General features: G+C 40.8%; 1 protein-coding gene across 1 annotated transcript in view; it reads right to left on the bottom strand.

Moving 5' to 3' along the window:
• LOC124712564 (SID1 transmembrane family member 1-like) overlaps positions 1-17,833 on the bottom strand; it is a 123,078-nt gene that overhangs the window by 65,792 nt on the left and 39,453 nt on the right. Inside the window, exons 8-10 of the mRNA XM_047242878.1 lie at positions 10,421-10,568; positions 8,969-9,157; positions 1,483-1,600 (exon numbers count right to left, since the gene is read on the bottom strand). Of these exons, the coding sequence (XP_047098834.1) occupies positions 1,483-1,600; positions 8,969-9,157; positions 10,421-10,568 (455 nt within the window). The remainder of the gene's footprint in view (positions 1-1,482; positions 1,601-8,968; positions 9,158-10,420; positions 10,569-17,833) is intronic.

Below are 17,833 nucleotides of genomic sequence, written 5' to 3'. Positions count from 1 at the left end.
AAATATGAATGAGTAGGTTTCTGCATGTTCCAACTGCTAAACTACATGAACATGTCAAATTCTCTTAGATAATGTGAGAGAATATATCGTTGCTGATTAATTTCTCTATGTTTACTGTAGTGTTCAATAAAATAATGGAAACTCCTATTAACGTAAGTGTTTTATTAATACAAATGAATTACACCTTACCATGATAAGCTTATGATGAAAGGGAAAGGCAATCACTCAGCTATAGTGGACCAATGCTTGGAGCACAGAAACTCTTAACAGACAACGACATTCACACTAACTCTTTTTCTAACAAAAGTACACACATTCACCCACACAACCACACAGACACCTCAACACACAGTCCTGTAGCTACAACAGGACTCTTACCTTGGCCATGGGAGTATGTGTTTGAATGTCTGTGTGGTTTTGTGTGTGAATGTGTGCACTTTTGTTAGAAAAAGAGCTAGTGCTTGAAAGCTAGTGTAAATGCTGTTTTCTGTAATTTGTTTCTGTGCTCCACAGATGGATCTGCTGTAGGTGAGAGTGCATATCACACCTACTTTCCTTCCAGTCTTAAATATGGGTCACATTTTGGGCTATCACCACACTGAGGCCATTAGAATAATGTGAAGCACTGTTTTTTTGATATCACTGGTATTCCACGTTACCATGCATCTACAGTATGGAAACTCTTAAATTCTTAAAAATAAATGTAAATAGTTAAGGACAGTACATTGTCAAACAGTGATAGTTATAATCACTACACCAGGCAAAACAAAACTTATATTTGACTCAAATCAACACACTCCTGAGCCAAAAAGCTACTTTCCACATGAGCATTAATCTTTATAAGATACTTTCCAAAAATATAAAAGCAAATACCAAGGTCAAAACATTTGGAAAAAAATTAAAGACATACAGCATTACTGCTTTTGCTCCCTTGAAGAACATTTAAATTTTTGATGTATGTTATATAAATGAAAATTACTTGTAATTTAAATATGTGTGCATAGCAACGTAAGTTACATAATGTATTACTGTATCACTTTTACCTGTGTGTGTGTGTGTGTGTGTAAAAATTAATTTCTCCAATGTCTTATGCACAAGATGCATTTATAAACAAGAGGACCAATAAAAATAAGTTATTATACTATAAAAACACTATAATTTCCCTCCCCCTCAGACACATTTATCCTGCTTGAAAACCACAGTTCACTTACATACTACAAGTTTAACCATATTATATTAAACAAAAATGTATTTTGTCTTTAAAATCCACAGACTTTACAAGAACAAAACCTATATTAAAACCATAGTATCTAAAAGGAAGGAATACTATTTCATTTATTTATGTGAATTTTACTGGCAGTTCTGGAAGTTGGGCTTCCTGAAGGTATGGACTGGCCAGTCTACCTACACCTTTGATAGTTTAACATATGCTACTGTCACTTTAAGTGGGAATTTAATATAAATAAATATTAATAACAATACCAAACTGAAAATTTGAATGGTTGGGGCAAACGTGGTAGCATGCACTCAGAACTCCTTCCATCATAAGCGCTGCACCCATTGCGTAGAAAAGTCCATAGTGTTGAGGGATGCCATAATACTGCAACACACAATTTTATTAGCTATGTAAGACAAAATTAGAACTGATTATAAAAACAAAGTGACAGCTAACATTAAGGCACAATCAAAATTAAGCAAGTAACCGCAGAAATATGATCACCCTATATTTACATGGAGAAAAAACAATATAAAATAATGGAAAATCCGAGATAGAACAACGATAAAATGAAGGTACGTCTAATGAAGGACCTAATCTGATAGCTAATAATTTAGCAACCTGAACTAAGACTGCCTGCCTGCCTCTCAATGCCTCCTCTATGTGGTGAGTTTCATATTGTTGAAAAAATACAGGGGTTGGATAAAAAGTACAGTGGAACCTCGCATAATTCATTTCAGAATCTTACTCATAGTGCAAAACAACTGTTAAGATATGAAAGTTCCTGGCAGATTAAAACTGTGTGCCCGACCGAGACTCGAACTCGGGACCTTTGCCTTTCGCGGGCAAGTGCTCTACCATCTGAGCTACCGAAGCACGACTCACGCCCGGTACTCACAGCTTTACTTCTGCGCAGGAGAGCTTCTGTAAAGTTTGGAAGGTAGGAGACGAGATACTGGCAGAAGTAAAGCTGTGAGCACCGGGCGTGAGTCGTGCTTCGGTAGCTCAGATGGTAGAGCACTTGCCCGCGAAAGGCAAAGGTCCCGAGTTCGAGTCTCGGTCGGGCACACAGTTTTAATCTGCCAGGAAGTTTCATATCAGCACACACTCTGCTGCAGAGTGAAAATCTCATTCTGGGAACTCTTAAGGTAAATAATTTATCCTATATAAATTAATGTAAAATACGATAATGCGTTCCACACAGTAAAAGTACTAAAAGTTTTGTCTTATTCATGCCATTTATCAAAAGAAAATTATACATAGAGTATTATTCAGGAAACATACCTTATTCTTTTTTACTAAGAAGCTATCTATAGTCATTTGTTTCTGTCGATGCTTCAACACTTGGCGAAACTGCAGCACAGCATTATTGTAAATAAATTTGTAGCGCGCATAACCACTGCTTTATTGGGATGATGATTTTCAATGTGTGATGCAATCAATTCCTATGCCTTTAGCATTTCTCTTATTGTGCCAGAAGCTTTGCTGTTACCTCCTCCCCCTCCGAACTTCTTTCCACAGCTTCCTGCTGTGGAACACACTGCAACTCATTAATCTCTTTGGTGGTCATTTCTTGGCTGCGATATTCCACAAGTTCATTGACATCACTCTTATACACATCTAGTACCATGCTCTTGGCTCCATGCTACAGGCTCCACAGGTACTGACTAAAATGCCTCAGAGTCACATTTGACAAAGAATTCTGACAAAGCTTCCTCCAAGCAGAAGTGAGAGTTCTCTTGGTAACCACTTCCGATGCCTCTTCAATCCTCTTGAGGCAGGTAACAATGCTCAAAGAATGCTTTAGTGCAGAGCTTCTTAAAGTTAGAAATAATCTGCTCATCTTAAGGCTGGAGTAATGGGGAGTGGTGTTGGGAGGCAAAAATTGGATCTTAATGAACTGAAATTCTCCAAAGAGGTGTTCTTGTATGCCTGAGAATGGGCAAGAGCATTGTCCATAACAAACAAGACATGAAGTGGCAGATTCATCTCAAGCAAATATTTTTTCACCAAAGGAACAAACACTTCACTGAACCAATCACAAGAAAGATTAGGTGTCACCCAAGCCTTGTTGTTGGACCTCCATATCACATTTAACCTGCTCTTCTGGGCTTTACACTTCTTGAAGGCTCGTGGAGTTTCTGAATGGTAAAAAGCAGTGGTTTAATTTTCAAATCACTACTTGCATTGGCACAGAATAGCAGTGTGAGACAGTCTTTTATTGGCTTGTGGCTGAGCAATGCATTCTCCTCTGCTGTTATAAAGGTACGCCTTGGAATCTTTTTCCAGAATAGACCCATTTGGTCACAATTAAAAACTTGTTGCAATAGATAACCTTCTGAATTTATGAGCATCTTGAAGTTGCTGAAGAAGTTCTCTGCTGCCTTTGTGTCAGAGCTAGCTGCTTCATCATGCCTCACAACACTGTGGATGCCAGTTCTTCTCTTAAACTTCTCAAAGCATGGCTTCCCTTAAACACTTCTTCGGCCCATGATAATCCTGGCATTTTGTTAACAAGGTTGGCAAAAACCATTCTCACTTTCTCACAAATGATGTTCCTGTTAATGGTGTTGCCTTGCAATTGATTTTCATCTATCCATATAAGGAGCAACCTTCCGACATCATCCAGAATAAAAAACAGTTGTTTAGATACTCTTGTCATTTCCTTTGAAGCATCTATCTCCTTAATCTTGTCCTCGTTCTTGAGGATAGCGCAAATAGTTGATTTAGAGCAATTGTATGCGTATGCCAAATCAGCAACGCTCAAACTACATTCGTGTTTTTCAATGACGTTACATTTCATTTCCAACGTCATTTTGTTTCTCTTATGGTTGGCTTCATGTGTGGCTTTATCTTCGGGGACATTTCTCTGAAGGTTGTTAAAACTTGCACACAAAAAAACACTGTATGAACACGAGTTTAGAAAAATGTGTGATCACAAGCTGTACTAAGATGGTAGCAGAAAGAGCTCTAAGCCCAGACTGCACTATGTACTAAAGACATCGTTCATATGCTGTTGGCGACAATGAAAGATGTTCATATTGTTGAATGTTCCCCTGCCATGTGCAAACTGCTGGTTATGTCACACTAAATCATTGCCACTCCGTTATGTGAAAGAGCACTCATTAAGCAAGTAATTTTTTTACAATTTGTTTTGTTCATTAAGCAAATTGCACATTGTGGGAGATGCTTGTTGAGTGAGATTCCACTGTAGTGGAAACACTGTTATAATTCATACCAGACTTCACTGAAAAATGCTCACTGTATTACGTTCCCTCAATATAATCGCCTCTTGGTTGGATCATCTACCCCAACACAGATGGAAGGCATCATATGCTGCCAGTGTGTCTATCTCTGTTGATGTCTCACAAGGACCACCCTATGGCATGAATGATGACTTCTCTTGCATTGTAGCACGTACCACGAAGAGGTTCCTTCATTTTGGTGCACAGGTCATAATCACACAGGCTCATGTAGGGTGAATACAGTGGACGTCCCAGTGTCTTCCTCCCCCACATTCTCAGGAGCTCCTGTACAGGGTTCACCGTGCAGCGTCATGCATAATCATGAAGTATGAAGGAATGCAGTGCCAGAAGGTACCGATGCTTTCTAGTCAGTGTTTTGCCCTAGTAGCATCTTTTTCCTGGATATTTAAAATACTAAGTGACACATTCTTTGTTCATACCAGCTAGGATATGTTTAACCAATGGAAAAATACAAGCACACTAATGCACCAAAATTTGAAATGGAAAACTCTATTAAAGCAAAAATATAAATTATTTACTTTTCACTGCTATGAACAAAAGCCCTTTCCAGTTGTTTATTCCTTAATGGTTGATTACAGTTACACCATGTTCCTATTGGGGAAGCCAAGATTTTGTGCAATGACCAAAGTACCACACAACAGAGTGCAGTTGTTAAGACTCTTGACTCATCTTCTACAGAAGTCAGGTTCAGATCCTTGTGTGGCATTTAGCTTTTTATTTATTTCCATTACCTCTGCTGAATGCTGGAGTGATTCATCCTATATGGCCATAGTTGAAACCTTCCACCATATTCATAAAATCAAAGTTAATTCTCCATCTCTATTTCACTGTCAACAGAACATTATACTTATATTTTCCTTCCTTAGTTTCAAGTACTACTGACCTGCTTATTTTTTATCTCTATGAGTAAGTTGGTGCAGCACTTTTGTTAGAGAACAAAATAGGTGGAAGATGTAAAAAAGCATTCCACTGATATTAAGAATTTTAATTCATTAGCCTTTTATGCGGCCTGAACAAATAGATACAAGCAAATAGCTTTCAACATTATATCCATCACACACTTTCCAGTTCTTGACAGATTATGAGATAGTGCCATACGATATAATACACTCACATTTGTCAGATAGTATCTTGTTAAACGCTTCTCCAATGACAAACTGGAAATCTATAGAGAAAGCTATAGTTGAACTAACTAATAAAGCTAGGACAGAACCTTTTTTTTTTTTGGACATCTCAAGACCTATGATTGCATGCATAACAGAATTTTGTTAATGTAATTACAGCAATTCATCTTAAATGGCTTAAGTTAAACTTTCATTGTAGAAAACAGAGTACCACAGAAAAATTATTATAAACAGCAATAAAAATATTTTCAGAATATGGTATCCCATACGGTTCCACTCAAAGGATATCAGTTCTATTATAGATTTATATAACATGTTCAGCAATGTCAACAAAGATATAGCGTTGCTCAAGTCTATAACTGATTCACGTCCAACAGTTCAAGTCTAATATCTGCAGAAATTCAAATATACAGTCACAAGCAAGTAACAATGAAATAGAAGTTCCAGTTCTAGATATTCATTACACACATAAAATGAAACAGCATGTAAAAATCTCTTATATGCAATGTATAACTTACCGAAATGAAACAAACACATCACTATATCAAACACATTGCTATATCAGTAACTACTGTGCCACAAGGCTATCACCTTCTGACACAGTCGCCAATTATACAGTCAAATTAAAAGGACGGTCAGTGTTGGCCGTAATATTGATGTTTTATTGATAGCAGAATCGATTTTCGATCACATAGTGATCATCTTCAGTGCTGTACAAATTAAACTCAGACACTGGTATCAAGTTATCTATAACCAAAACTGAGAAGGTCTCTCAATAATTATTGTGATAATAATTGTCTTTGCTGCATGTGTGTACTCTCAGTGCCTCTGCCTGCTGTCAGCACTTAGCCCTTGGACATGGTGATGCACATCCTGTTTAGCATACAGCACCTACAACATATCTCCGAGTTTCTCTTACAGTTGTTAACCTGCCCAGAAGCTACACTGTTCTATACTCGATTGCAGGACCACCTTGCTGCCTATTCCAACCTTTTTTGTGCTCTGGTGCATACTTGACATTCCAAGGCATCTTCCTTGACACTGGGGGCTCATCTGTCCTGCCTACTTTTCAAATGTTCAGTGTTCATTCACACACCGCACAGTCCATGCTGCTCCTCGACTAACGGCCTGTCCTTAATCCTGACCACGTGCCATCAGCACACCCGTCACTGGCACGTCTGCTACAGCCATGTCCACCTCTGGTGCTGCCACCTCCAGGCCTTTCACTCAACCATTTTCTACTCTGGTTACACCTGCCAATGACCCATCCTAGTCGGGATTCTTCTGTATCGTTCTGTGGGACCTAACATACTGCTCATCTCATCCAGTTCATTCCTCCCTGAAACGCCACATACCTCATTCTTTTGCACTGTTTTCAGGTGAGGAACATCACAAAACACACAGTGCCTTCTGCCGAGCTGTGCCCTGCGAAGCCCCCAATGCGTGGTTGCACACCCCTGCGTGGTTGCCTCTCCAGCAACCCTCCGACATGTGGCACCACATGTGGCCACAGGACCTTCCTGTGTCACGTATGCTTACAGCAATTCTGCATTTGGGCACCCTACATCTACTACCGGCTGGACTTCCCTGGGGCTCCTGTTATGCACTTCTGCATACCCTGGTCACATTGGGTCATACCTCCATCGCTGCCATCAGTGGCTGGACCGAAATTTCCATACGATGACATGCTGTCCCCGTCACCACCTTTGGTAGGCTGGTCGACCTTTGCAGACACTGGCACTGCATGTCTCTCTTTTTCAGGACAGCTCTTACTAGCACTCATCTGTGCCAGATTGACCTGTCACAGTGACCTACCTGTCTTAATCTCCTCCATCAAAAGGAGTACCTGCTTCTCTGAACTCTGAGCTTCTCTTCTATTTGGCTGCGAAGGCATTACCGAGATACTCTGCCATCTCTCCCTTGGATGGACTGAAATACTGCATTCCCAGGCTACTGCAATGCAACACAGCCACTAACCATACAGTTATGTACTGCAGTTGTGGAACCTCCAGCCCACTAAAGGGAGAAGGGCGGAAGATTGCAGTTTAACATCCCACTGACATTGAGGAATTTAGAGATGCTCTGTCACAGCAGCCATCCTGACATTTGCTTGGAACGATTTAGGGACATCACAGAAAACCCAAATCAGGATGGCCAGATGCAGGTTTGAACCATCATCGTCCCAAATGTGAGTCCCTTGTGCTAACCTCACAGGTCCCCCTAATGACACTGCTTCTGGAGATTGAAAGAAATCAGTCTGATGGACAAAAAAAACTCTGTTTTCAACCTGATCTCCAGCAGCCACCACAGTACCACATGGCACCAGCTTTGCCACTAGAGGAGTAAGCATCACTGCAAACAGCACCGCCACTGTGGCACTATCTCACATCTGCAAGTCACATGTCCTCGGACCACAGAGCTGGTATCCTTCCACCCGGTGGGTATTTAGGTCACTGCCTGACCTCTCTGCAGACAGTTCATAGTCCGGGTTTACACCAGCCATGCCTACTAAGCCATGAATTGGAGTTTGCATCACTGAGCCAAATGAGAAGCATCTCACCACTCAATGGTGATCACAGCTTCACAGACTTAGTCCGGCCTCAAGCTTTGTGTTGCTCTCACTGACCATGGCCTCACAGACCTCATCAATGTACGAACATTACAGTGCAATCATCAGCGACTGACTTTTCAGCCTGAACCAAGTAGTGCGGCTCATGCCCCAAGAAACTGTGTTATTTTATTCTTTTCATTAATATTAACAAATATGTAGTTGTTCTTTGCAACCTGTGCACTTCACTCTGTAGCAAGTTGTTCCTCTCGATCATGAACAGTGAAGTAATAATATAAAAAAGCTGTCACGAGACTGCCACCTTATTAAAAACTTTTATCGATTTATTTATGAAAATGGAAGTACACAAAAAGAAGACAGCCTGCCTAATGAAGGAGAAATGTGATATAAAGAAAAAACAGAATATTAATCACTGACAAAATCTATGCTACCTGTGCAAATCGAATGTACAAAAATGCAAAATACAAGTTATAAAATTACAAGGAGAATGATTTCTTGGTAAATGCTTACCTTCAGCAGGCAAAATTGTAACTACAGTTGATGACACATGTGAAAAGTACAACCAATTATCTTGACTTTTGAAACTGCTAGTTTCTTCTTGACGGAGGAAAGAGGGACACGTTGGTGAAGTTGAGAAAGGTGACACAGGCAACTAATACTACTAAAGTATGAAACGCTGTTGGTAGTACTTAGAATTTTGCCTTCTGAAGGTATTTACTAGGCAGACATTCTGTCTCTATGTAATTTTACAGTTTCCTCAAGTGAAGTTTTGTCTGACACAAATGCAAGTTACCTTATCAAATCTGGAATCAGAACAGCGGTGCATGCGATCTCTTCGGGCAGTAAGAATTATAAAGAGAAGTCCCAGCAGTATGTAACCAAGATTGGAAAATATATGATTGAAGTCACTCAAAAGACCAAATGGGTGTGCACACAGAAAATTGTAGTAGCACAGGTCCTGATTCCCAGTCTGATCTAAAACCTAATGAAAGAATGTAACATATAAACAGAATAATTTAAAGTAATTTTAACATTCATTCATAAAATACTATTTCTAGTAACATCAAAGACAAGTAAAATCAAGAACTGAATTAAAAATAAAAGCTTGCAACCAACATCATGGTCCAGAAGTTTGCAGATGGTTACTGATATCGAAGTCTTAGGTTTGATTTCTGGTAAATATTTTAGATTCCTCAACAACAGTGTGATCTTGAGCAGGTCCATTCAATTCTTGTAAGTAGTCCTTCCAAGTTTGTGAGGTCAACAGACAATTACTTGAATTAATAGAAAGCAACATGCAGTACACGACCAAACCAGTACCTGTCTCAAAAGTTACCTGGTTGTCAGCCAGGTATTAATAAATAAATAAATAAATAAATAAATAATCATGGTCTCCTTCAATGCTTGTTGCAAGTGGCTCTCCTTTTATTAACATGCATAAGTAACTTACCACAGCAATCACATATTTTGTAAAAAATTATAATATTCTGAGATGACACTGGCATTTTCATCAAGGATCCAAAAATTTCACTGTACTACCTACCATGAATTTCAAAACAAAAGACATTAGCAATGTGAGCAGAACAAAACAAACACGTAAGTTAAATGTCATGTTGCATGTAATGGACGATTTTTCCCACTTGTGACCAGTTCTCCTCATAAGCACCATAAGAGATACTTTCATGAGGGTGCTTTATCTCAGTGCACTGTCCGTAAGTCAGAACAGGATATCTTCAGAATGATATTTATTGCATTTGCTACTATGTCCATGAACTTGTTCCATTTATTTCTGCGTATATGATCAATATTTTCTGAATATTACATTCTATGTATATTTTGTCATGTTTTTCATACGCACATATATTTCACAGCCACAACTTATGTAATTTATGCATAGCTATGTCATAGGATTAAAGGTTTCCTAAATAACAGGATTCAGTAAATCATAGTCAGGAACGAGAGCTGTAAGAGTGAAGTAGTAAATAACACATTGGAAGAGTGATGAGATTATTAATGATTATAATACGCATGAAAGAATAATCAGATATTTTCAGCATATTTCAAATAATTCATTTCATTATAATACTTGATAACATGTCGGGCTGTTTTGTCTCACATATCTACCTCGTAACTGTCTCCAGTGAACTGAGAAACTGTGTAATAGTGTATTAATAGAAGAGGATAGTGCTGAAGTGACTGAAAATACCACAACTCATTCAGGTAGCCAAATGATGATAATTCTTACCAACTGGTATGTGATGACAAGTTGAACAACAGGGAGCGAGTAAAAGACAGCAACTGTAAGTAAATTCCAAAGATACAACTGACTTTTTTGGCGCAATATTCTGGGATCCTTCCGAGCAAGGTCAGCAACATATAACACTGTCTTTGTTCTGCAAGCAAGAACAAACTATTTAATGTTAATTTTCAAGGATTTTTCAAAATGACTGAAAAATTAATAAACACAATAAAAAATCAAGTTTGTCACATAATTAAATGAGCCACTGCATTGATATAAAATGTAGTCTGTTTTCATAGGCAACATCCATTCAAAAACTTTTATATACATGAGTAACTACTTATTAACTGGCAGCGATATGCATACGTATACAAAATCTTATGACAAAAACCGATATTTTATATGGCATTACAACAAGCTAGATGTTTGTGTGGCAAACTATTCATGTACTAAAGAATAATTATTTATTGTGACATGATTGGAAGATGTCAGCACGATGGAAAAGCTTTCAACACCCACAGGTTCAAAATTTTATTTTCTAAAGTGAATCATATACAATTTATAAAACTAGTGAAAGATGAAAGGTTTCCTGAATGTGGCCAACATTCGTAGCTGTAACTGTTATTGAAAGACGAGTCTACTAGTGGCTAGACATTGATTCAGTAACAGATCTCCGATTTCAATACTAGTAAAGTGAAAGATGCTTAAAAATGACTGCAAACATGTGGAGAGAGTGTTTTAACAGTAATATTGACCACAATAAATTCATATAACCACATACTTGTTTTGCTTAAAAGTGAAACCCGCCATGTCACCATTAGTTATGCCCATCACATGAAGACTTTTAGTTAGTGCAATATCCACTGCAGGGACAAAGGAAAACCCATCAATAATAATGAGCTGCAGTATTTGAGCCTAGTTGGATTATGCTGTTCTAATATATAATTAAGTAACTTACCAACAACAGTGACCACTAGGGAACCAGGAGGTAAAGGGTGGGAATGGTGGAGAATCGGTGAAGCAACTGGTTGGTATCTTTGGGATGTGAGGCTACACAATGGTCAATTGGTTTGAAGTGTTGGTAAATGAAAGCCAAAATCCTTTCAGTGGGAGCACAATAACCAGCTATAATGGGGAGTCCAGGATTGTTGGGTTTGTGTATTTTTGGAAGCACATAGAAGGTGGGTGTGTGGGATGTCATAGGGGTGAGGTGGCCAGGGGGGATGTTCCGGGAAGGGCCTATGACTTTAAGCAGACCAGAAGTCCAACATAACCTGCAGTCCCTGCTTAAAGCCTTAGGCCCTTCCCAGTATCTCTCCCCTGAATCTATTATCCTCCACATCCCTATGACACCATGCACACACACCATCAACATACTCTACAAAATTCACAAACCCAACAATCCTGGATATCCCATTGTAGCTGGACATTGTGGCCCCAAAGGAAGGACTTTGGCTCTCATTGACAAACACCTCCAACCAAATGCCTACAATCTAGTCTCCCACAACAAAGATACTGACCACTTCCTTCAATGACTCTCCACCATTCTCATCCCTTTGTCCCCTGTTTCCCTACTGGTCACTGTTGACACCACTTCCATACACATCAACATCCTTCAGGTTCCAGGGCTTGCCGCAATTGAACACTACCTTTCCCAATGTCCTTCAGACCCCAAACCTACTAAATCATTCCTCATATGCCTAACTGATTATATACTAATACACAACAACTTCTCCTTTGAAGGGAAGGTATACAAACAAATTCGAGCCACAGCCATGGGCACCTGCATGGCACCCTCCTATGCCAACCTGTTTATGGGCCACAAAGGGAAACCTTACTAACCTCCCAAACCCTCAAACTGATGGTCTGATTCAGGTTCACTGGTGATATCTTCATGATCAGCTCCTTCATTCCCTCATTCCTTCACAACTCCAACACTTTCTCTCCCGTCCACTTCACCTGGTGTGCCTCAAACAAATGTGTCACCTTCCTGGACAGTGACCTCCTCCTCTTTCATGGATCCATCCACACCTCTGTCAACATTAGACACACCAACTACCAACAATATTTCTACAGCTGGCATCCCTTGCACATCAAAAAATCCCTCCCATACAGCCTGACCACCCAGGGATGGCATATCTGCAGTGACAAGAACTTGCTTTCCCAGTATGCTGAAAGTCTCACCCAAGGCCTTCACAGATAGGCACTATCTTCTAGACCTAAATTCCACAAACACATTTCCCTTGTCATTTTCCCAACACAGCCCCAATCCTGTCAGGACTTTGCTTACCTATCATCCTGTCCCTGAAATGAGAGCATCTTACCCAAGATCCTTCCCACCACTCCTAAAGCATTGTTACATCACCCAAACAACCTCCACAGCATCCTAGTCCATCCCTATGCCACTCCCAGTTCCAACCCTTTGCCACAGGGATCATATAACTATGGAAGACCCAGGTGCAAGACCTACCCAATCCACCCATACAGCACTTCCTTCTTCAGTCCTGTCATAGGCTTATCCTCCTCCATCAGAGACCGAGCAACTTGTGAAAGCTGCAATCATTGTACAGGTTTTTATATTGGTGTGAGTATCAACCAGTTGTCCACCAGGCTGAACAGCCACTGCCAAACACAATATGCTTGATTTAAATGACTGCTTCACAATCTGGACCCTCCCCTCCGCCACCAGTTTTTCTGAACTGCACAGATGGGAGCTGTCCCTAAACACATTCTCTGTTCCCAAAATCATGCTGACTCAAATCTATGGTAATCTGCTGTCCCCCCATTCACCAACCAACAGTTCCTCCCTCTGCCCTATCACCTGCTCCATTTTCACAGCCCCTCTTCCTCATTGTATGCTGCCCGCTGCCAATGCACCGGCCCCCTCATTTCCTTCTCCGTACCACTGCATTTCCATTCCCCATTTTTCCTGCCACACCCCACCTCTTGGTACTTGATACTGTGCCTGGCACTCTCATCAGGCCACCATCTAGTTGCTGCACAGCCCACCTGGCAGCGGTCTTCTTCCCCCCTTTTCCTAATACTGCTGATGTTCCAACCTGGAGTTTCCACTGCTTGATATTGTTATATTCTTACTTGAAAATAAAATATAGTGAAACTGATACACAAAAGTTAATGGCAACTTGTGAACCCATAAGAAGAGATATAAGTGAAATTTCACAGTCAGATCCTGGGCACAGAGTTGTCCAAATATGGTAGGAAGCACTTGTCATATGTAACATAGATGAACAGATCACAATCTACCATCCCATCTTTCATAGGACAGTCCAATGTTGAAGAAGACATGGATAAATGCAAAATATTTAATTCTACATTTATAACTGTTTTCATGTAGGAGGATCCTACTATCATACTACCTTCTGATTAGTATACAAACTCATAAATCAATAATACTGAAATAGGTAAAGGTAAAGGTAAAGGCAAAGGTAAAGTTCTGAGCCTGACCAACTACCGTGTCATCCTCTGTGAATGGTGTAATTGGATGTGGTATGCAGAACAAGTGGACAGCACAATGCTCTCCCAGTCTTTGACTTTGGGACCACCACTAATCAGTTGAGTGGCTCCTCAATTGGCTTCAAGATTAGTACTACAACGACACAAGGATCGAGGACTTTCTGAAGCAACAATCCCCGAGGATATGAAAGTTGAGTATCTCTTCATATGGACTAGCTAAGTTGTTGTGTGAACTTTCATTAACTGTGATTGAAATTTTCTAGTTTAACTCAGCTTCATACATGTGAATGGTGGAGGCCCAAACTATTAAGTTTCTCTGATGGTATGATTGAGAATTCACTGTTCAGTTACCAGCTATAGTCAGACCTTGAGATACTGTATATTTTTCTCACTCGGTGTCAGTGGTAATTAAAGTACTTCCCTCGTCTCATTATTTAGGATGGCGTTTTAATATGAATTGAATGTGGTTTGGGTTGTTTGGGGGAAGAGACCAAACAGCGAGGTCATCGGTCTCATCGGATTAGGGAAGGACGGGGAAGGAAGTCGGCCGTGCCCTTTCAAAGGAACCATCCCGGCATTCGCCTGGAGCGATTTAGGGAAATCACGGAAAACCTAAATCAGGATGGCCGGACGCGGGATTGAACCGTCGTCCTCCCGAATGCGAGTCCAGTGTGCTAACCACTGCGCCACCTCGCTCGGTAATTGAATGTGGTATGGAGGAGCAAGTGGTCAGCACAATGCTCTCCTAGTCTTTGACTTTGGGACCACCATTAATCAGTTGAGTGGCTCCTAGATTGTCCTCAAAGTTGAAGTACCTCATACCAGTCCTCTCACCAAGGTAAATGTCCATGCAGTACCGGGAATCGAACCCAGTTCCCTCATAAAGCAATCAGTGACACTGACCTCTCAGCTGTGGAGGCAGACAATATTGAAATAAGCACTTCTGTTATACAAAAACAAATTAAAATACTCAAATTGAACAAGGTGGCAGCCCCTGATCAAATTCCAAATTCGTATTTATTAACTCTTGTGTAGATGAAGGGTTTATAAGGGAGGTAAAAGAGGAGATGCACATTACATACCAGTATCACTAATATCCATCAGTTACTGAACCCCAGAGCATATTCTAACCCTGAACTGCAGTATCTGACATTACAGATGTGGATGTGGATGTGGAGACATCAGCAAAGATATCCTCACAGTGGTTTCACTTACACACTTGGACAGTCAGATCAGATCAACTAGGATGAAGTTGATAGTCGTCCCACCACTGATGCAGGAGCCTCTGTGATTGTAAGGGGGGGGGGGAGGGAGGGGAGGTGGTGTTGGGTCACTTAGTGCAATAAATGTGCTGCCAAAAATAACAAATCTGCCAACCTCACAGAGCACTGGCAAAGATCAATGTCAACTGGCATGTACCTCATAGTCCCATTACCTGATGGTTATTGGGTTACAACTACTCCAACTGAACTGGACTCTGGTGCCACAATCCTGCTGGTGTCATACCCAGTGTACTGTGACGACTTGCAAACCTTTGCTGTATGAACTGTTTATTGGGTTTACGAGTATCTTTCTAGCAATAAATACTTTCATCATTACTCACTGACATTTCTTCTGGGGAGAAGCCTTTGACAACAATTGGCAATGAGGTGCTCCAAATTTTATGTCTGAACTGACAACCAATGGCAGAGTTTGAAAAAGTTGTAGTGTTGCTACAGTTAAAAAACACATTCAACATTAAACTGAAGCAGCTGAAATACATCAACAACAAACTGATGCACAATGAGTTGCATTCAACACAAAGGAAGACTTTTTACAAGTTATTGCAGAGAGGACTTGAATGAGTTGGGGTTTCATCTTCAGGGACTGCAGCAACATTTCACAGCTTTCAAGGTAATGTATACTTCTATATATAGAGCATTTTATTTGTAGTGGCTGTCCCAGAAATTACTGCATTTATTTATGAAGTTGTGCTCCCTAGAGGGCATTGATAACTTCCCATTTTCATTCATTTATGAAGTGTTAAATGAACATTGCAATAGGAAAAATCATATAGTAACAGACAGACTGGAATTCAATCAGAGTTGAAAGAGCTGTAATCAATGGTACAAAGAGAGTCTTTTAAGTTTTTACAAAAACAATTACAGAAAAATATTTTTGATGTGAAAATATCTATTTGCTTGTTGGCTGAATTTCCTTGTGTGATGAAATACCATCAGGTTTGAACTACATGTAACTATGAGACTAATAATGCATACACAATGGCTGAGCACACAACAGTTTGTATGTATTTGTTGTGCAATTTTTGTTTTGCTTGTGATGTCATAGTAGCAGTGTAGGAACGTTTGTGTTATTGTCATGAATTACCTTTGTGTAAAGTTACATACGGATATAGCATCGAAACATATTTAGCAAGAATATAAATTTGGGTGTCACTGCCCAGTGATGAGAAAACGCAAAAGCTAAGGCAGCAACGAATAGGAAATGAAAAAACCGTGCAAAGTTATTATGTAACTGGTCAATTGGGCATGTCACTGCACAGTCTTGTATCGATCCCATTGAAGCTTGGGTCACGTATGCCTATGGTCTGCTTCAATACGAGACAAGAAAAGTTGCTACTCACCATATAGCGGAGCTTGCACACACATCTGCAGTCTCAGAGAGCTGAAACTACACTGCGAGCAGCAGCACCAGTGCATGATGGGAGTGGCGACTGGGTGGGGGTAAGGAGGAGGCTGGGGTGGGGAGGGGTAGTATGGTGGGAGTGGCGGACAGTGAAGTGTTGCAGTTTAGACGGAGGGCAGGAGAGAAGGTGTGGAGGGGGGAGGGAGCAAGTGGCGGAAAGGAGAGAAATAAAAATAAAAATAAAAGTAATTAAAAGATGGTGTGGCGGTGAAATGATGGCTGTGTAGTGCTGGAATGGGAACAGGAGGAGGCTGGATGGATGAGGACAGTGAGTAACGAAGGTTGAGGCCAGGACGGTTACGGGAAGGTAGGATGTATTGCAGGGGAAGTTCCCCCCTGCGCAATTCAGAAAAGCTGGTGTTGGCGGGAAGGATCCATATGGCACAGGCTGTGAAGCAGTCATTGAGATGAAGGGTATCCTGTTTGGCAGCGTGTTCAGCTACATGGTGGTCCACTTGTTTTTTGGCCACAGTTTGTCAGGGGCCATTCATGCGGACAGACAGCTTGTTGTTTGTCATGCCTACATAGAATGCAGCACAGTGGTTGCAGCTTAGCTTGTATATCACATGACTGGTTTCACAGGTAGCCCTGCCTTTGATGTGATAGGTAACGTTAGTAACCGGACTGGAGTAGGTACTGGTAGGAGGATGTATGGGTCAGGTCTTGCATTTAGGTCTATTACAGGGGTATGAGCCATGAGGTAAGGGATTGGGAGTAGGGGTTGTGTAAGGATGGACGAGTATATTGTGTAGGTTCGGTGGAATACCATGGTAGGAGGGGTGGAAAGGATAGTGGGTAGGACATTTCTCACTTCAGGGCACGACGAGAGGTAACTGAAACCCTGGCGGAGGATGTATTTCTTCAGTTGCTCCAGTCCCAGATGGTACTGAGTTACGAGGGGAATGCTCCTCTGTGACCGGAATGTGGGACTTTGGGAGGTGGTGGGAGACTGGAAAGATAAGGTATGGGAGATTTGTTTTTGTACAAGGATGGGAGGATAATTTTGGTCAGTGAAGGCTTCTGTGAGACCCTCGGTATATTTAGAGAGGGACTGCTCGTCACTGCAGATGTGACGACCACAGGTGGCTAGGCTGTACGGAGGGACTTCTTGGTATGAAACGGGTGGCAGCTGTCGAAGTGAAGGTATTGCTGGTTGTTAGTAGGTTTGATATGGATGGAGGTACTGATGTAGCCATCTCTGAGACGGAAGCCAATATCTAGGAAAGTGGCTTGTTGGGTTGAGTAGGACCAGGTGAAGCA

This window comes from Schistocerca piceifrons, chromosome 8 (genome assembly GCF_021461385.2).
Source record: "Schistocerca piceifrons isolate TAMUIC-IGC-003096 chromosome 8, iqSchPice1.1, whole genome shotgun sequence".
Lineage (NCBI taxonomy): Eukaryota > Metazoa > Arthropoda > Insecta > Orthoptera > Acrididae > Schistocerca > Schistocerca piceifrons.
The sequence above is the reverse complement of the archived record's forward strand: the minus strand, read 5'-3'. Positions and strand labels throughout refer to the sequence as shown.